Source organism: Danio rerio, chromosome 19, assembly GCF_049306965.1.
Source record: "Danio rerio strain Tuebingen ecotype United States chromosome 19, GRCz12tu, whole genome shotgun sequence".
Classification (NCBI taxonomy): domain Eukaryota; kingdom Metazoa; phylum Chordata; class Actinopteri; order Cypriniformes; family Danionidae; genus Danio; species Danio rerio.
The window spans coordinates 31298225-31319021 of record NC_133194.1 but is presented as its reverse complement, the minus strand read 5'-3'; the positions used below and the strand labels follow the sequence as shown (position 1 = coordinate 31319021).

Here is a 20797-nt window from a genome sequence, read left to right as displayed (position 1 = left end):
TATTTTTTATTATTTAATGTGTGTATATGGATAGACAGACAGACAGACAGAAAGACATTCGCAGGTGTGTGTGTCTCTCCCTCTCTTTTCATCTGCCCCGCCCTAATTACAAAGACGAAATGCCGTTCGAGGTTACAGAAGTAACCCTTCGTTCCCCGAGGAGGGGAACGGAAGTGCCATGAATGGGAGGATTCGTATCAGAAGCCGCTTATCTGGAGAGTATTGAACGGGCCAATGAATGAAATTAATTGGCAGCGTAAGCTTGCGCAGGTGTGCGACATCTGCAATCATCTCAGCATATAAGCACACCTGAAGCCAGCAGACGCCATCCTTTTAAGCTGAAGAGACTTTCAAACAGCTAAGGGACAGTCATTATGGCGACGGAATATGGCACTTCCGTTCCCCTCCTCGGGGAACGAAGGGTTACTTCTGTAACCTCGAACGTTCCCCTTCGGTTGGGGAACTTCAGTGCCATGAATGGGAGAATATGGAAAGCGCCATAATGACTGCACCTTACCAACACCCCCGATGAGGAGATAGTCAAGCAAGCGTGACGCACCCACATCATGGGGGGCGCGGTCCTCCAACGTGTCCCTGGCCCTAATTTATCCTACTTCAACAGAAGTTCTACGGATTTAGATATATTTTTTGGGAAGTCGTGAGCATCTAGATAATTCTAGGAAATACGACAGTACGTTGGGAAGCGTGCAATCCCGATAGGGAGGACGCTGCGGAGGCCATCCGTTACCCAAGGGGGGGATAGATGGCAGAATTTACCTATGGACTAGCCCTAAAAAGGGGGAGTACGCATAGCAAAGAATGGTTAGCGGAGAGGGAAGACACGGGTCCGCCCAGGGGGGGGACTTAACCGTGGCGGAATAAGCATATGGGATCGCCTAGTGGGGATCACGCATAGCAGGCACCTATACCCAAAACGCGGGCTGACCAGCGGGCAGACCTACAACGTAGTGGGCCAGCAAGTGACTCCTCCGCTGAGTCAGTGTTGGGGGCCACGGAGGAATCTGCAGGGCTCACCTGACGGGGAACTTTACTGACAGATAAAAAAGGCGCACGTACCTCCGTGTTAGGGAGAATGGCGCAGCAAGCGTGTTTCAACACCCTACCGAGTTGTCTCCTCAATCACCAAAGGGTTACCTAATACCCTTGAGGAAACCGGCTCCACTCGCAGATTGTAAAACCTTGCAAATGTGTTGGGTGTCGCCCAGCCCGCAGCTCTACAGATGTCTGTTAGAGAGGCGCCGCGTGCACGCGCCCAAGAGGATGCAACGCTCCGAGTGGAGTGTGCACGTACTCCCGGGGGACACGGCTGACCTCGACTCGAATAAGCGAGTGAAATGGCATCCACAATCCAGTGGGATAATCTTTGTTTCGATACGGCACTTCCCTGCTGCCGACCGCCATAACAGACAAAGAGCTGCTCAGATGATCTAAAATTCTGAGTACGGTCCACATAAATGCGCAGAGCGCGAACTGGACAAAGTAAAGAAAGGGCTGGGTCTGCCTCCTCCGGGGGCAGCGCTTGCAGGTTCACTACCTGATCTCTAAAGGGGGTGGTAGGAACCTTGGGCACATAACCGGGGCGGGGTCTCAGGATAACGTGAGAGTAATCCGGCCCGAATTCCAGGCACGAGTCACTGACCGAAAATGCCTCCAGGTCCCCGACCCTCTTGATGGAGGCCAACGCAACCAGCAGAGCTGTCTTCAGGGACAGAAATCTTAGAGATACTGATTCGAGTGGCTCAAAGGGATCGGATCGCAGACTCGTGAGAACGAGGGCGAGATCCCAAGAGGGCATGAGAGGGGGGCGAGATGGATTAATTCGCCTAGCACCCCTAAGGAACTGGATGACCAGGTTATGCTTTCCCACGGTGCCGCCAGCTACCGCGCTATGATAAGCGGAGATGGCGGCCACGTAAACCTTGAGAGTGGAGGGCGACAGCCTGCTGTCCAACTTCTCTTGAAGGAAAGAGAGCACAACACTAATCTGGCAATTTCGGGGGTCTTCTCTGCGAGAGACGCACCATTCAGTGAATAGACTCCACTTCAGGGCGTAGGCGCGCCTCGTGGAGGGGGCTCTAGCCTGAGTGATGGTATTAACCACCGCAGTCGGTAGGTTACCTAAGTCTTCCTCGCGTCTAGGGACCACACGTGGAGGTTCCAAAGATCGGGGCGAGGGTGCCAGATGGTGCCCTGTCCCTGAGAGAGTAGGTCCTCTCTCAAAGGGATCCGCCAGGGGAGGGCCGTCGCGAGGAGTGAGAGCTCTGATATCCAGGTCCGGTTGGGCCAAAGGGGCGCAACTAGCAGAACCTGTTCCTCGTCCTCCCTGACCTTGCACAGAAACTGCGCGAGCAGGCTCACTGGGGGAAACGCATACTTGCGCATGCCCCGAGGCCAGCTGTGGGCCAGTGCATCCGTGCCGAGAGAGCCCTCGGTCAGGGAAAAAAACAACTGGCAGTGAGCGTTCTCGGGGGAAGCAAACAGATCGATCTGGGCCTCCCCGAATCGCGCCCATATCAGCTGAACAGACTCGGGGTGGAGTCTCCATTCTCCAGGGCGTAACAGCTGTCGTGAGAGCGCATCGGCTGCACGATTGAGCGTGCCTGGGACGTGAATGGCGCGCAGCGATTTCAGCCGCGGGTGACTCCAGAGGAGCAGACGGCGGGCGAGCTGAGACATGCGGCGAGAGCGCATACCCCCCATGCGGTTGATATACGCCGCCGCCGCCGTACTGTCCGTCCTGACCAGCACGTGTTGCCGCTCCAGCACCGGTAAAAAGCGGTGGAGAGCGAGGAACACTGCCAACAGCTCTAGGCGATTGATATGCCAATGCAGCTGGGCACCCTTCCAGAGGCCCGCAGCCGCATGCCCGCGACACACGGCCCCCCAACCCGTGTTGGAAGCGTCTGTTGAAACAACAACATGGCTGGACGCCTGTCCTAGAGGCACACCGGCCTGTAGGAACGAGGGGTCGTTCCAAGGGCTGAGGGCACGGCGACACAGCGCAGTAACCGAGACCCGGTGTGTGCCCGCGTGCCATGCGCGTCTGGGGACCCGATCGTGAAGCCAGTGCTGAAGTGGTCTCATATGGAGCAACCCGAGCGGCGTGACGGCGGCTGCGGATGCCATATGCCCCAGGAGCCTCTGAAAGAACTTCAGTGGGACCACTAGTTTGCTGTCGAGCTCCCTCAGACAGTTCAGCAACAGGCGAGCGCGTTCCTCGGAGAGGTGCGCTACCATGGTGATCGAGTCCAGCTCCATCCCGAGAAAAGAAATCCTCTGCACGGGGGCGAGTTTGCTCTTTTCTCGGTTGACCTGAAGCCCCAGTAGGCGGAGATGCCGAAGCACCTCGTCCCTGTGCACAATCAATTGCTCCCGCGAGTGGGCTAAAATCAGCCAGTCGTCGAGATAACTGAGTATGCGAATGCCCGCGAGCCGAAGGGGCGCTAGGGCACCCTCCGCGAGTTTGGTGAAGACCCGCGGAGACAGAGAGAGCCCGAAGGGGAGGACCTTGTACTGCCACGCTCGACCCTCGAACGCAAACCGCAGAAATTGGCGGTGGCGTGGAAGAATGGAGACATGGAAATACGCGTCCTTCAGGTCTATGGCTGCAAACCAATCCCGAGGACGAACGCATTGGAGAATGCGCCTCTGCGTGAGCATTCTGAACGGCAGCTTGTGCAGACAGCGGTTCAAAACGCGCAGATCTAGGATTGGCCGTGACCCACCGCTCTTTTTGGGTACGATGAAGTATGGGCTGTAAAACCCACTCTCCATCTCGGCTGGAGGAACCGGCTCGATTGCACCCTTCGCCAGGAGGGCAGCAATCTCCTCTCGCAAGACAGGGGCGGACAGGGGGTTGACCCTGGAGAAATACACGCCCGTAAACTTGGGGGGCCGTTTCGCGAACTGAATCGCGTAACCGAGTCTGATTGTGCGTATGAGCCACCGCGAGGGGCTGGCCCGCGCTAACCAGGCAGGCAGAGCCCTCGCTAATGGAGTCATCGCTACAATCGCTGACGTACCAGCGGTGGGGCAGCGCGGAGTGGGTGTGCTGATCCGGGAAGCACGAGGGTCCCGCGGAAAAGCTGGAGGAGAGCGATTCGCTCTGGCTCCGCACCCTGACTCCGGAGAGGGGGCTGGAGGGCTGAGGGAAGGGAGACCGTCCCCCCAGCGCTCGTGAGCCACTGGCGAAGCACGTAGAGTCTGCGAGCCGGAAGGCAGCGCGTCCCGGACTGGCAGAACTCGTGCAGTCACATCCGGGGAAGGGAAAAAGTGCTCTTTTACTGATGTTTTGGTGGCACTGAAAAGTACCGTTGTTATCGGGGCCCCGCCCTCCAGCGGGGAAAGAGCAAGTTTCCTCTTCTCCGGATGGCCTGTCTCAGGGACGCTTCGCGGTCCGTTTACCGGACTTAACGGCGCCCTGGGCAGGAGGGGCTGCCTGCTTTCGAGGTGAACGCCGCGCCCGCTTGGCCGGAGGCGCAGGCGGGGGCGGGGCAGCACTCGTTGGCGGGCGCCCTCGGCGAGGAACAGCGGAGGTGGATGGCTCGGCGGGCGGAGCGGGCTTACGGCCACGCCGATAGATGACATTGCCCATCGCATCCGACTGCTCTTTCACCGCCTTGAATTCCTGGGTGAATTCACCGACGGTGTCGCCGAACAGGCCAGCCTGGGATATGGGCGAGTCAAGAAAGCGAACTTTGTCAACGTCGCGCATATCGGCCAGGTTTAGCCAGAGGTGGCGTTCCTGAACCACAAGTGTGGACATCGTCCTCCCCAGCGCACACGCGGCGGACTTAGTAGTCCGAAGAGCATAGTCGGTCGCGGTGCGCAGCTCATGTAATAAGCTTGGGTTGGACCCGCCCTCGTGCAGCTCGGCCAGCGCCTGCGCTTGGTAGCGCTGGTAGGTGGCCATCGCGTGCAAAGCAGAAGCAGCCTGGCCCGCAGCCTTATAAGCTCTGGCTCCGAGGGAGGCAGACAACCTACAGGCTTTGGACGGGAGGCGGGGCAAACCCCGCCACGTAGAGGCGCCGCGCGGACAAAGATTGACCGCGATAGCGCGCTCCACTGACGGGATCGCCTCATACCCCCTGGCAGCTCCGCCGTCAAGGGCGGTGAGGGCGGAGGCACTCGCAGCACGGGCAGAGAAAGGTGCCCTCCAGGACTGCGTGAGCCTACTGTGCACTTCCGGGAAGAAGGGGACGAGAGGCTTCGAAGGCTTCGCCTTCTGGTCCTCTACGTAGCACCCATCTAGTCGGTCCGGCCGCGGAGCTGGGGGATAAACCATCTCCAACCCCACGGCCGAAGCAGCCCGGGAAAGCACGGCTAACATGTCCGCTTCAGGATCCGATTTGACAGCGCTCACCTGCCCGGAGGGGGTGAGCGGGTCCGGATCTTCGTCGGACAGTGAAAGCCCACCCTCCGATGCCGCGGAGGACATCTGATCTCCGGTGTCAGCGAGTGTGAGAGCTACCATCTGGTTAGACGGATCACTCTCACCACCCGAAGCTTGGATGGAGCGCCGTGAGGAGCGAGAGGTCCGCGAGCCCGTGGGCGGCGGATTAGCTCCCGCTGAAACCCTCAGATCTGCCCGAGCGCCCGCTGCTTTTTTAGAACAGGAGGCAACTGGGGTGGCTCGCTCTCTTGCGAAAGTTAGCCGCGATCTTAGCTGTGCAACGGTCATGGCATCGCAATGACGACATGAACCGCCCGCGAGCACCGCATTAACATGCTGGACCCCCAAACATGCAATGCAGTGATCGTGTCCATCATCCAGAGACAGGAAACCCCCGCATCCAGAAACGCACAGTCGGAGCGCCATCCTGAAAAGGACGTGCTGCACGACTGTGTTGCTCTTTTAGGAAAGTTGCAACTATACGCACCGCTCTGGAGGACCGGACCCAAAGAACCGCAGGCAAGGGAGTAACCCAGCTCGACCGTCTGCCACCGCGAAGACCCACTCTGGACCGGGAGACACACTCGTTCGCTCTGAAGTGCTGATCAGCAAGAGGAACCCTCATCGACTCACTCAGAAAGGATCTGAAGCGAAAAGGATGGCGTCTGCTGGCTTCAGGTGTGCTTATATGCTGAGATGATTGCAGATGTCGCACACCTGCGCAAGCTTACGCTGCCAATTAATTTCATTCATTGGCCCGTTCAATACTCTCCAGATAAGCGGCTTCTGATACGAATCCTCCCATTCATGGCACTGAAGTTCCCCAACCGAAGGGGAACCTGGGGTTAGCTGGAGTGACCCAGGGCGTCTTTAAAAACAGGGAAAAACAAGAGTTTAGGTGTGATTAAAAAAAAAAATTCTAAAGTTGCTACGTGTTATTTTTGATTTTGTTGACCCAATTTGGTGCAGTGTAAATCTTGACTTTTGTTAGTTGTTTATCCAACCGTGCCTCCCTTTACTTTGTTTTTGATTTGTTTGTTGATATTGAAATTATCATATACCTGGTGAGAAGCAGTAGAGATTGGACGCTTTTTTTGTGTAAATTTTTTCTCTTGTTTTTATCTTAATAGTCGGGCAGGTAGGAGTAGTTTTTGTATTTTTATTTCTGTTATTTTGTTAGGTGTATTTAGTTTTATTTGGGTGTACTTTTGTTTATTTATTTTTTTTCTGTGGGTCCTCTCCGGGGTATTTGGCTTCACATTTTGGGTGTAAAAAAAAAAGAAAACGACAATACAAAACAAATAAACGGACCGACTTTAACGTTCATAAAAGTGAATTTATTTGTCCAGTGTTCTTTTATGTTACGTCCTTGATCCTAGACCAGGGTCGTAACAATAAAACAGCGACAGACAGACAGACAGACAGACAGACAGACAGACAGACAGACAGACAGACAGACAGACAGACAGACAGACAGACAGACAGACAGACAGACAGACAGACAGACAGATAGATAGATAGATAGATAGATAGATAGATAGATAGATAGATAGATAGATAGATAGTCTATCTAGAATATCTCAGGAGAAAACAAAACTATTTTATATTTTGTCAGTTTAGTGGCTAATACAAATTTGTTAAGAATTGGCATGAGATAGCATTAGATAGATATACCTCAAGTACTGTAACCTTCTTACAGTACATCTTATTGTAAATGCGTAAATGGAAATTTCCAGCAATCGTCCATCAGCAATATCTTCAGAACCGCATGGTGACATAATGTCCCTTATATGACTAAAACCCAAGATTCTCTGGTGTTGGGATTAAGGCTGCAGTAATTCAATGTCTGGCAATTTGCACCAAAGCCTCTTATTTTAGGAGTCCAGTGAGGCAAAGGTGTAACTATGGCTTTCTGACTGTTTTATACATAGGCCTCTTTAAAAGTGCCTCTGGGCGCAGTCAACAACAGGGAGTAATGAACTATCTGACAGCGTCTGAAAATGTGTTTCCCTGAACGTGCTTGTTTCATAACTAATCCTGAAGCCAGGGTAGTTTAATATGGCATGTGTATTGCTTGTTTTTAGATGACGCCTGACTACTAGCTGTCACTGGCTTTTTGATTTACTCTTGTAATAAGCCTCAGAGACACACAGATTTCTAGCGTGCATGGCTGAGATGACATTAATGATGAAGGGCATGATGTTGATGGTGGTATACTTCAACTTGGCACAAGTATGTGATAAAAGAGGGAAAAAAGGGCATCTTGAATATTTCAGATATTGACATGTAAATCACATACTGTATGTGTAAAGTAAAAGTGACTCGCATAATATCATGTTCTGTGCATGTACAGATTAGTTATTCTTCTTTTGTGGACATCAATTTGCAAAATCTGAAGTGAGCAGATGAAATATTTTGACATGTTGAAGACTCACTTGTCTTTTGAACACTACTCTGATATCTTAAAGCGGTCTTGAACTGAAAAATCTAAATTCCCTTGATCTTTTGACATATAATGGGTCATTGTGCTATAATAACATTTTGTACATTTCAGACTTTAATATGTGGTTGTTAGTTTGGAAAGTGCTTTGGTAAATCAACAGACTGTGGAATGTACCATATTCATCAGATTAATGACTGCTTCTACATTGTTTAGCTCCACTTATGGATTCACATTATGGTGGGTAAATAATAAGAGATAAATCCAGAAACCGGATGATAAAGATGCTCGAGAGACAACAAGTTACTGTGCAGTGACAAAATTTTTTTAAATAAAAACATGATTTGCAATCCCCGATCCCAACATTAGGAAAGAGTCAATCAACTGAAACTGAAATAACCTGAATCCTATAACTACACTACCTGACAATAGTCTTTTCACCTATCCAAGTTTTAGGAACAACAAATAATAATTTAAAAATAACAATATTGAATTAATATTGTGTCTGACTCCCATGAGCATGGAGGACTGCGTCCATACATCTCTGCAATGACTCAAATAACTTGGGATGGCAAAGAAAGCATTCTTGCAGGACTTCATCAAGAGTTCATCAAGATTCTTTGGATTCATCTTCAATGCCTCCACGTTTATTTCACCCCAGTCATGCTCAATAATGTTCATTTCTGGTAACTAGACTGGCCAATCCTGGAGCCCCTTGACCTTCTTTCCTTTCAAGTATTTTAATGTGGAGCCTAATGGATGAGGATTTGCCCTCTCCTGTGGTTTCTAATGTAATGGGCAGCACAAATGTCTTGTAACCTCAGGCTGTTGATGTTGCCATCCACTCTGCAGATCTCTCGCACGCCCCATTCTAAATGTAATTCCAAACCATGATTTTTCCTTTACCAAACTTTACTGATTTTTGTGAGAATCTTGGGTCCATGCGGGTTCCAAAAGGTCTTTTGTAGTATTTGTGTTGATTGGGATGCAGTTCAACAAAAGACTCATCAGAAAAATCCACCTTCTGCCACTTTTCCAAATGACCAACTAGATATCAAGGTATTATTTGTTGCTGTTACAACTGGGATTGACGACAAGACTTTTGTCAGGTAGTGTAATAGCATGGCTATAGCAGTTATTCTGACCATTCATTTAATGGTCCTTGCCAAAGTTTGAACTGAAATGATGTAATCTGACCCAAATCCATGTTCTTTTTGGCAAAAACGGCTCTCCAAAACAAAGTTTTGAGGGAATATGGTACCATTGGTCTGTAATTTTTACACAACAGTGGTTGTGTTCTAGAATTTCTTTGATATGCTATTGATTTTATTCATCCACAGAGGTCAGACAGGAGAACAATATCTAACACCACAACACCAAGTTAGCAACATGTATACACAGGAGGGTTGAGTTGCAGGGTTGGTACCTGTACATTGCTTGTGAAAAAATTGCAAAGACACACAATAGACATGATTCTCCACCGCATCACACTACAACTTTTATGGCATATCTGTTTTCTATGTCGGAGCAGTCACTGGTGTCTGTCCACAGCAAATAGAAAACAATGTAAAGAGGTGGCGTGCTGTGGTGGCGCTTATCTTTAGGTGTGCAAAAGGCTTGAGAAGGCTGTTTGCCAGATGTTTGTGAAACTGTTCTTCTCTCCCGGCTTGTTTATGGGTACAGTTGTATTTAAGGGTGTTACGCCCCGTGTGGCTCGGAGGATGAAAAAGGGCTTAACATAATTATGACAACCCAATATTTTAAGAATTCCTCTGAGATGTTAACTGCTATGAATCAACACAGACAACGACGTTGCAAAAAAACTGGTTCGCTTTATTACAATAAAGATAAAGAAGTGAATATTTAAATCACCCAAAGAATATTTACAAATATGTACAATAAAACAAAATGCAAATGCAAAAAGTAAACAAAAATACCTGATGGAGGGAAGGAGAATAAGCGGTGCCAAATCAAAGAAAATAACAAATTAAACACCCGCTAACTAATCCCTCCCCCAACTCTAAATAACTAAAGAGAAATATGTAAATAAGATTATGTATATGTTAATACATAAAAGCAATGCGACACATTTACAGCCCTGTCAGTGCGGGGATCTTAGAGTGCTCAAACACTAAAACATCACTCAGCCGTTGCAAACTTATGTTTGCCCTCAAATAAAGTAAAAAAAAAAAAAAACTAAGACAATATTCTATTGATTTTTTGTCACGTCATATATCATGTTGGACTTTTCTTGTCATTGTACTTTATGAAGTCATTAGTCTTTTTTGTTTTTTTGTAATATAGCTTATAAATGCATATGTTACTATGCCATTCCCACATCCTTCACTTTGATCAACAAGAGTGAGAGCAAGGATTTTTCATTGCAGTGACATCTGTTTGAAAGACAAGTCTGAAGATATGTTTTTCCCAGCAAAAAGTTGCTAGGCAACATATGTATAGGCATGCATATTTAAAGAGATTGAAAAGTAAAATGGAATGTCAACATAGGCTCATACTAAAAAAAATGTAGCCCTATATACATTTTTGGAGATCGCGAATTATGTAGCCAGATTATTGTTTTTTGAATGCTTTTTGTCTTTAAAATGAATGCTACAGGGCTGCATGAGATCGTTCCTTTTCATGCCACCAGCTGACCTCTTACCTCCGTGTGGACGGATTTTTTGCTGTTACTAGTTTGTCCAGTGGCTTGTCCAGTGGCATGAGGATTTGAGATGCAGAGTTGACTGTGACAACGGTGTTCGTGTCTGACAGAAATTGTTCCAGAAAGCAGGAAAGACAAAAACAAAAGCCAAAAAATAAAGTAAACAAGTAAAGACCAGGATGGTTCATTCCACTCTGGCGACCCCTGATTGATAAAGGGTCTAAGCTGAAAAAAGAAAATGAATGAATGAATGAATGAATGAAATAAAAGGGTGAGAATGGGGTAAAATCTGAAAAAAAAGTAGTAAAAACCAGGTGGCTGCAAGTGTTTTTCTTTTTTCATTTTCTGGATTGATTTTGAAAACACTGTCGGTTGGGTTTATAGAAGGGGGTGGGTGGGTTAATCGGTCAGTTGGTCAGTCAGTCAGACAACAGCGGCTTCTAGTGGATTACGTGAGATGTTCAGGCATGAATGGCAATCACGGGAGAATATTGAGATCTCAAAAAGCAGCCTCTGGCGAATTCGTAATAAAATAAACACTGCAAAAAAACTAGCTCCTTGGACATATTTGGCCATTGCCAGAATTGTACATAGTGCTACATAATGAACCTGAGCTGTGAAATGCTCGCGGTTGATTTGACTTTTAAGGTTATTTATGGCAGAAATTTGCAGAAGTATTTTGTGTTTATTATTACAAAAAATAACAATGTTGAAATTAAATATACAGACATTAAGGAAAAGTCTATAGTTATATGGGGTTTATTTTAACAAATGTAGTAAAATGCATTTTTTTTTTATGGTAAAAATGATTGTGTCTGTAGTTTTAAAATAATCCTTTCTTCACTTCATTATACTGTTGATTAGTTTACAAATATAATACAAGTAAGGACAATTAATTCCTGGATTCCTGGAAAATCTTGGTGCTGTGTTAACTATTTAGGATCTGACTGCAATACCACACCACACAAGTGTAACTGTTTTTATCAAGCAATTCGTACTGCTATGTTTGGTCTGTTATTACAGATCGTTTGATAAACAGTTGAAGTCAGAATTATTAGCCCCCTTTGATTTTTTTTTCTTTTTTCAATTATTTCTCTAAATAATGTTTAACAGAGCAAGAACATTTTCACAGTATGTCTAATAATATTTTTTTTCTTTTGGAGAAAGTCTTAGTTGTTTTATTTCTGCTAGAATAAAAGCATTTTTAATAATAAAAAAACCTTTTAAGCTATATATTATTTTCAATAGTCTACAGAACAAACCATCATTATGCAAAAACTTGCCTAATTACCCTATTCTGCCTTGTTAACCTAATTTACCTAGAATTGTCTAGAAAAGTGTATAGAAGTGTCTTGAAAACTATCTAGTAAATATTATGTACTGTCATCATGGCAAAGATTAAATAGATCAGTTATTAGAGATGAGTTATTAAAACTATTATGTTAAGAAAGATGTTGAAAATCTTCTATCCGTTAGGGGGGGGGGGGGGTGTGAAGGTAAATAGGGGGGCTAATAATTCTCACTTTAACTGTATATTAAGTATGTATGTGTTTTTAATGTAAATTACAGCAGTATTTGTCTAAGAAGGATGTAAACTGTCTAAGATAAATCCTTTTGAAATTTAATTAAAGAAGAAAAGAAAAGAAGTGGAAAAAGTGATTAGTCAATAATAGCAGTATGTAATTACTTCCAAGTCTACAGTCTGGCATGCCTTTTAAAAATGTGTATTCTGAAGAGGGAGTTTAAAACAGGATTAAAAAAAAAAAAAAAATATATATATATATATATATATATATATATATATATATATTGGTAAACAACATTGGTAACATCTTAACATCATAATTAAACCTCAGTAAACAATACAAAAAGGCAGTTTTAATTACAGAGTACAGGTCAAAGTAAGGTTGCAGTAAATGGTGACTCATTTGGATCTGTTTGTGCATGTTCGTGTGTTTCGAAATGTATACGTTTTTCACACTATCACTATCTCTATGTCAATATTCATCAAATTGGAATAAGCATGTTATTTTGGCAGCTTATTCTAAACTTCAGCTGAAGTTATTCTTAGAACTTCTGGCAAATGGACATTTCTATATCCAGTAGCTGATGTTGCGATCCAAGTAAAAAAAAAAAAAACGAGAATAATTATACGTTTAGTGAAGTGTTATTCTTCGCAGCTAAACTGTATAAAATTCTTTAAAGCTCGTCTTGTGTTTCTGTTATTTTTGGGTTGAAACTTCTGTGGGTCATTTATGTGGTGTGTGAATCAGTTCATTCATCCAAAGGTATGTTAAAACACATTTCACACATACTGACAGTAACTTGAATGCACCTTTTTTATGATGGGCATGTTTTTAATTTCTCAATTCTAAAGTATTATTGAAAAAAGGCTACAATGAGACCCTCGTGAATGTTTCAAGGCCATTGATTTCCTTAAAATATCAGATAATTTGAGCTTTTTTATGGCAGTGCGAAGTTAGACTGTAATTTACTCTTTTAAAAATTAATCAGTATATAGAAATAATATATAGAAATTTGCCAGTAGGACAAATACAAAAATATATAATTTGGGGTGTTAAATGTCATGTAAGACACTTAAAAAGCCTTTTTACATAATAATAATAATAATAATAATAATAATAATAATAATAATAACAGCGATAATAATAATAAAAAAGTCATCTCGTGTGACTCTTCACTCTTCAAGCACACACTCATATTAATTAATTCAAATAATTCATGATATATTTGTTAAAATAATAGTAGTTGTTGTAGTAGTAAATGATATAGGGAAACATAAATATAAAGTGTTTAATATATAACAAGTAGGGCAACTTTTGTTTTTTTTTTTTTCCTTTCCTGTCATCAACTCTTTAATGGAAATGGAAAACAAGTTCAAGTTTATGCTCAGCATAATTAAGTACACCCCATTTTTAAAAGGAAAATTTTTATCTATTTCTCGGTGATCATAGGCAATGTATTTTGGTGTATTTAAACAAAACAGATTCATTAAACAGATATATTCACAGGGTATATGCAGGAATCCTAAAGGTAATTTCAATTCCTTTTTAAGATTTTAAAAGACCTTCTCAGAATGTTTTAAGACCGCATCCCTACTTCAAATTCTAATCAGTATCAAACCTTTAACTTAATAAACAGTTATAGTTAAATAAATTAATGGTGCACAACCATGCAACAGAAGTCAGATAAGCTCGAAAGAAACTAAGCTTCCAAGAATAAATCATGCGGTTGTTTTTTAGCAACAGGTTTTAGCCACTGTTTCAACTCATTTTTCTCCACCCAGGAGTACGCAAACTTACATGTTCTCCTTTTGTCATCAGATTGGGTGACATCACTCAGAGGATCTCGGCCGGACATGCCCTGGCACCAAACCAATGACATGGACTGAGCTCGCCATTTTTAATATTAAGAGGAAAATAAATATATTTATCCTTTTTGGAGTCAAACACTTTGGACAACACTTGAACAAAATTTAAGACCTCTTAAAACACGATTAAGACTTCTTAATATCTTTTGAGGGCCTTCATTTTCTCATCATTGATTTATCAACTTTTAATACTTTTTAGGACCCGCGGACACCCTGTTTTATTAAAATAATATTTTTGTCACCAAACATATTTAGAAAGATACTACAATTAAATTAAAGCACAATATCACAAAAAATTACAACCTACAAAATTTCAACTAAATTTTACAATTGTGTTGCTTCTCTTGATTTTACCACTTTTTTTTTAATTTAATATTTTTCTATTACATATAGATTTGGGTATACTAGTTTTTGGACAGTTATTGTGTTTGATAAGCTCCAGCTTTGGCTTCAGTACTGACTAATCTAATGTGCATGCACAAACATAATATTGTACAGCTTCCAATAAAAATATGAAGAGAGATTTGTGAGAAGTGTACTTATATATGCTGAGCACTGTGTTTCCGAGCACTGTATTGCCAACCAATAGTAGAAGTTTTTCACCATTAATGATGCAGGAATGACCCTTAACTGCCATTTTGGTGAAGTTTGGCAGACACTCCTAGAAAAAAAAAAGCACACACACACACAAAAAAACATAACAATAAGAGGTTTCCAACTTTCTCCACCATATACTGTTTTCATGGCAGCTCATTTCATGGTTGTGATTGGCTCGTGTTTGTAGCCCAGGGGTACAAAGCATACCTTCTCTGTTCCTGTCTATCTCAAGCTCATCCAAGCCATCTGACAGATCTTCTCTTTCCTCTCTAAAGCACCTCCAGGCATAGCAAGAGGAACGAGGCTCCCTTTGATAAGGGTGATCAAGACTGGCTTTCCCCTGCCGACAGGTTTCACCAACATGAGAGATGCGGGGGAGTGATGGGGGATCCTGCACCCATTACCCACAAGGCCGCTCGTCTGATGGGACACAATCTGAAGAGATCGAGGGCTCGTTCTGGCCAGCGAGAGGCAGGGGGTTGGGAGCTGAATGAGGCAGGAGCCAAGGGGGGGAACAGTGAGGATGAAAGGTATCAGGCATAAAAGAGGGGAAGATGAGTAAAAAGCAGCGTATAAAAGAACAAAAGTAAAGAGTGATGTAGAGGAGATGGGGAGCACCCTAGCTGAAAAGCTGTCATGAGTGCAGACGAACAGGAGAGACGGCTCTCACTCGCCCCATTATGTGCCGTACAGTAGAGAAGAGCAAATTAGAATGGCATCTTGGGAAACATCACAAAGCATAAGCGCTGTACTGTGCTGCCCGTAACATGTATAGACGTTGATTTGTACTGTATGGGAAGAAAGGAAAGACTGGAGGAAAAAATCAGGCCCCCAATTGCAGCTTTGAAATATCAGCCTCATAAAATGGCCAGTCAGACAATTCTTTCATTAACCGCTCTGAGAAATTGTGTTTCTGAAAGCACAAACCTTAGACATACAATATAACAGCACTTTGCTTCTTCTCTTTCTCTCTGTTGTGATGGAAGCTGAAGGGTTCTGGATTAAGGCTGGTATATTGTAAAGGTTATAAGCTTGATATCTAGTACAAATTAGAGCTATAAACTAGATCAGCGGTCCTCAACTGGATTTGCTGAAAGACTCAGATTGTATGTTTTGGGCCCGCACAGGGCCAGCATTTTTATTGTAAAAAAATATTTAAAAAGTATTGTTGTAGTACAGCTGAGATTATAATTAAAGAAATATTCATAAACACTTGATTGTTTTTTATTAATATTATTATTAAGGCTTCATAATTTGAAATATTTTTGCAATAGTTGTGGGAATACCTGCTTAAAGGTGCCATAGAATTAACACAAGCTCATTCTGATTATGTACCCCATATACATTTCTGGAGAGAGCAAAACATGTCCCAGGAGCTACGTTTTTTCTGCAAACGTCGCAAGTGCCCTTTAGGCCCGCTGTTCTCGTTTAAATCTACCAGAGGCCACTGTCGACTGACTGACTGCCCAACCGACCGACCGAGTGACAAGCGTCCGCCCACTTTCCTAAATCCAACCACAGTGTTTTGAAAACAGCTCTCATGGCAGCCTGATTTTTACCACGCTTTCTGATTTTACCACATTCTCACCCTGTTATTTACTTGTTTATTTTGTTTTTTGTTTTTGTCTTACCTGTTTTCTAGAACCATTTTCACTGGACTTGAACCCCTTTGTCATGGTCAACTCCGCTCTGCGTCTCACCTTTGCCAAGCCACCGGACAAACTGGTAACAGCTGAAAAGCCGTCCATACAGAGGTAAGTGGTCAGCTACTGGCCAGTATAACACCATTCTTTTTCACGTTTACCAGCTGTTTGCTTACATCTGTATGGACGGTTTTGCCACTGTTATCAGTTTGTTTGCTATGTATGTCAGCAGACTTGAGATGCAGAACAGAGATGATAATGATGACAAGAAGTCTGGCGAAGAACAGTTCCAGGAAGCAGGTAAAACAAAAACAGAAGCCAAAAAAAAAAAAAAAAAACAAGTAAATAACGTTGAGAAAAAATCTGAAAATGTGCTAAAAATCAGGCAAGGACTTATCCTTTTCTTGATTGCTTTTTAAAACTGTCAGTTGGGTTTAGGGAAGTGGGTGGACGGGTCAATCGGGTCTTTTGAAAACACTATTGGTTGGGTTAAAGGAAGGAGGAGGCTGAGTCAGTCGTCAGTAAATCAGTCAGTCAAGAGCAGCCTCTGGTGGATTTACACAAGAACAGCAGGCATGAATGGCACTCGTGAGAGAAATTTTAGATCTCAAAAAGTGTGCACAGTGGTCTCTGGTGGATGCGCAAAAACCAAAAAAAAATGAATGAATGAATGAATGAATGAATGAATGAATAACTTTGTATCGCAGCTGTATCCCTTCTAGCAACAACCGCAGGAGAGATTCAAGCTTCTGGATTAGGTAAGCAAATGTTTATCTGGGAGAGCAATAAAGAAAATATTTTAGCAACATAAACAGATAAATTCTGATTTATAACGAGTGCTGCACACCTCTGTCTGTGCCTCAATACGCGGTCAGATTTTATATTAATGAATTGATAATGTATATTCTGAACGTTCTAATCACACCAGTGTGATCGTACACTTCATAGACCGCCCAAGACAGATCACACCGGTGTGATTGTATGCGTGAAAGGGTTAATATAAGATTATATATAAAAAGAAATTGTTATAATCTCACTAAGAAATGTTGTGGTCAATTAAACACAGCCTGGGGTGTGCATAATAATCTGTGTGCTGTTCCAAGTGGCTTGTTTTTCACCAGGGTTGTACACTCATAGTTTTTACATCAAATAAGGAAACAATAGTGTAGAGTAGTGCGGCTCTTATAATTCAATTATGCCTAGATACATCTCAGTTTTCATTATATGGTGTCTAATATAATGTAATAAAACAGAGCTTTACAAAATACCAAGGAACATCAATGAATGTAGCATGAAAAAAATATTTATGAAGGTTATGGCAGTCAAAAATTGGTAAGAAGCGTCCTTGCCCTTTGAATGACTTCAGCACATTCAGGATGTCACAACAGGACATTGCTAGTCTCTCACAATGCTCTGCTGTGATCTATCTTCACTCTTCTTCCAGTCTCTTCCACAGGTCAGTGACTGTAGTGTATTCAGCTTCAAGACAATGATCTACCTATATAAAAATTATAAAGTATTGTTTTGTTTTTTTTCTCAGATTCAAAGTGTCTAAGCACTAAGCACTCTTTCACTTTCAATATATTATCATAATCCCAAACTTTTAATTTTACCTGTATAGCTTTTTTTTTTTACTCTCAAAGTGCCAGTAGCTATTTACTTGCATTAAAAAAAAATCACCAATGTGCAATGTTCTTTAATGTACAACTGAAGAACAACCCCCTACACCTTTAATTTCACAAGAAGGAATAAATTGCCTGACAAATCTCAAGGAAAGAGCTAATTAAAACATAATCATGCAAGAACAGTACTGAGATGTTACTAAATCTATTTATATACATGTTTATGTTCTACGGTTTGACTATCAGTTGCATTTTATTCCCTGCCATCATTATTTTATTTTTTTACTCTGCTGTCCATGACCCACTAGTTGAGAAGAGGTAAACTAGAGAATTAAGAAGATGCCCTGTCAACGCTGGATGCCCTTAAGCATGGCTCTTAACCTCAAGTTGATCCACCGGGACTGACCTCGCAATTAGTCTACCTCCAGTTACCGAGGGTAAAACACATCTACTTAGTAACCAAGGCAACTTTCCTTTCTTAACAACTGTACATATTGTGCTCTGTAAAAAAAAAATGTTTGTGTGCATGCATTGCATTCTTATTGAGGGCATTCAAAGGTTTGTAATGTAATGACCAGAAAAAAAGCCTGAAATAGAAAAGTGTGCAGAAAAGCAGTGCTTTTACATGACTCGTTAAACTTGTTTCCAGGCGCTGTCTTGTTTTTCTATTATTCCCTGATTTACAATTTGCCCTTATGCCTCTTGACTATGGAAGGATATTTCAGCTCAAATGATTTTCACACAGTGGCACATCAAGCGAGTTATTCCTGGCGATTCTGAAGCAATCAGTCTTGCCTGATTGTACCATCATTCCAATGTGAGTTCATGTCTTCCTCTTTGACATGTTTGGCTGTCCTCGGGCTGAAAAGCCAGCGATAAGCCTGTGTTTCGGTGCTCTATGTGATCCCAGGGGTAATGTTTGGCCAATGTTCTGTCACTGTTTTCTGCAATTTTATCTGATACGCCATGAACACTGTCCAATTTCCACTCTCTCTGAGATTTGTGTGCCATTTAGTGACACGTTCACCAAGGTAAGATATGTCCCAATTTACTGCTAATGTGCCACGCGTATAGGGCATCTTGTCATGTGCGATGTAAAGTTATAGATTATTCTCTCTATAGGTCTGAGAATGGGATGTTTGGGGAAAAAAATAGTTGGCCTGTTATGGTTGAATTTATAATATACTGTAAATGGGAGGCTATTTTGTAGTTCCTCACCAAAAACAACTATCTTTTGCCCTTTTCTTTTGCTTGAGTGAGAAATAGACAGCAGTGCCTGTTGTTTTATGTAATTCCATTTCTTAATACATGCACTCATTCCTTCCTTCATTCATTCATTCATTTTCATTTTGGCTTAGTCTTATTATTAATCAGGAGTCGCCACAGCAGAATGACCCGCCAACTTATCCAGCAAATGTTTTATGCAGCGGAAGCCCTTTCAGCCACAACCCAACACTGGGAAGCACCCATACATTCCTGATTTCATACACATACGCTACAGCCAATTTAACTTATTAAATTCACCTACACCTAGCGTATGTCTTTGGACTGTGGGGGAAACCAAAGCACCCAGAGGAAAAAAAGGCAAACAAGGGGAGAACATGCAAACTCCATACAGAAATGGCAACTGACCGAGCAGGGGCTTGAACCAGTGACCTTCTTCCTTCTTGCTGTGTGGCAATCGTTCTACCCGCTGCGCCACTGTGATGCCGCATTCATTCATACGCTGTAAAAAATGTAATGACAAAAAAATCAATAACAAAAAATTTGTTAATCAGGTTTCAGATTTTTTTTAAGTTATATAAAGTCAAACTTTTTTTGTTGTTGTTGTTGAAACAAATTAACTTTTCTAGTCATCTCAGTTTACATCAATCAAACTGATTAAAAAGTGGTTCATCATTCTTTTTTCTAAACACACTATAGCCCCTTTCACACATACAGACCTTTCCTGAAAACTACCTGCAATTTTTCCAGAAAGATCTGTATGCGTAAACAGGGGCTTTTTGAAAATACCGCTAAATTCTTACTTCCAATTTTCTGGAAAGAGAAGTTGTAACATTACCAGTAATTTGCCAGAATGCTGCTCTGTGTGAACACAGAAAGAAAATTGCCAGAATAACAACATGACATGAGACGTCTAATCTAGCCAGTCAGAACATTCAGACGCATTCACATCCATGCTGATTATGAAAATAAAAGCCTTTGAATACTTTTCCAGACACATTTAGCTGCTTGATAATGTTTCTATATTCCTTTTTAATGCCAACTGTGTCAAAAAAAAATACTGATAAAATGCTTATAAACCGCTGTTTACCGTCAAACTCTGCTTCAGTTGCTTGACGCTCATGTACGCTTGATGCTCTGGTAAGCGCCAACACACATATTATGTACTCCTCTACATGCGAAACTGTTCCTCCATATGATTTCATCAAAGTTGTTCACTCTACTTATCCATCCACAGAATTTGTAATGTACTAAAATGTGTAAACAAACAGTTAGCCATGGTTAGCGCTCCTGCCTCTGGATGTCTCTGGGACAATGCAGCTGCATGAATGCTAAAGCTTTAAATAAAAGTGAAACCATCAACAAAAGCCGACCCCTTCAATGTTTACAAATACAAGCGCAGCCATTTAGAGGCCATTTCTGGTTGATGATGTCAGAATTTACCGGTATTGTGGAATGGATGTGTGAATGGTCTTTTCTGGAAAGATTCTGGAACGTCCTTGCCTGTGTGAACAGCACTTTTTTAAAGTGAAGTCCAGTGAAGTCGTTTACTGTGTGAAAGATGATCTACTTTTAATACTTTAATTATTTCCCATGGAAGGACATGAAAGCCAGAGATGCGTGTATAATAACAGTTTATTGTAAAGGATAGCAGGAATGTAAACAAAGCTCAGTGGTGGTCTATTGCAAGATAGATATGAACTGTAAAAAAAAAAAAAAAAAAAAAGCAAACAAAGTTGAACTTAAACTTTTAAGGCAACAAACTTCACTTGATTTAGGTTGAGTAAACTCAAAAATGTCCTGAA

At 42.9% G+C, this 20797-nt stretch overlaps 1 protein-coding gene across 1 annotated transcript in view; it reads right to left on the bottom strand.

Moving 5' to 3' along the window:
• Window positions 1–430: 430 nt before the first annotated feature.
• Window positions 431–20797, bottom strand: part of LOC141379117 (uncharacterized) — a 55552-nt gene continuing 35185 nt past the window's right edge. Inside the window, exon 2 of the mRNA XM_073931787.1 lies at window positions 431–6252. Within this exon, the coding sequence (XP_073787888.1) occupies window positions 4400–5839 (1440 nt within the window). The 5' untranslated portion in view covers window positions 5840–6252 and the 3' untranslated portion in view covers window positions 431–4399. The remainder of the gene's footprint in view (window positions 6253–20797) is intronic.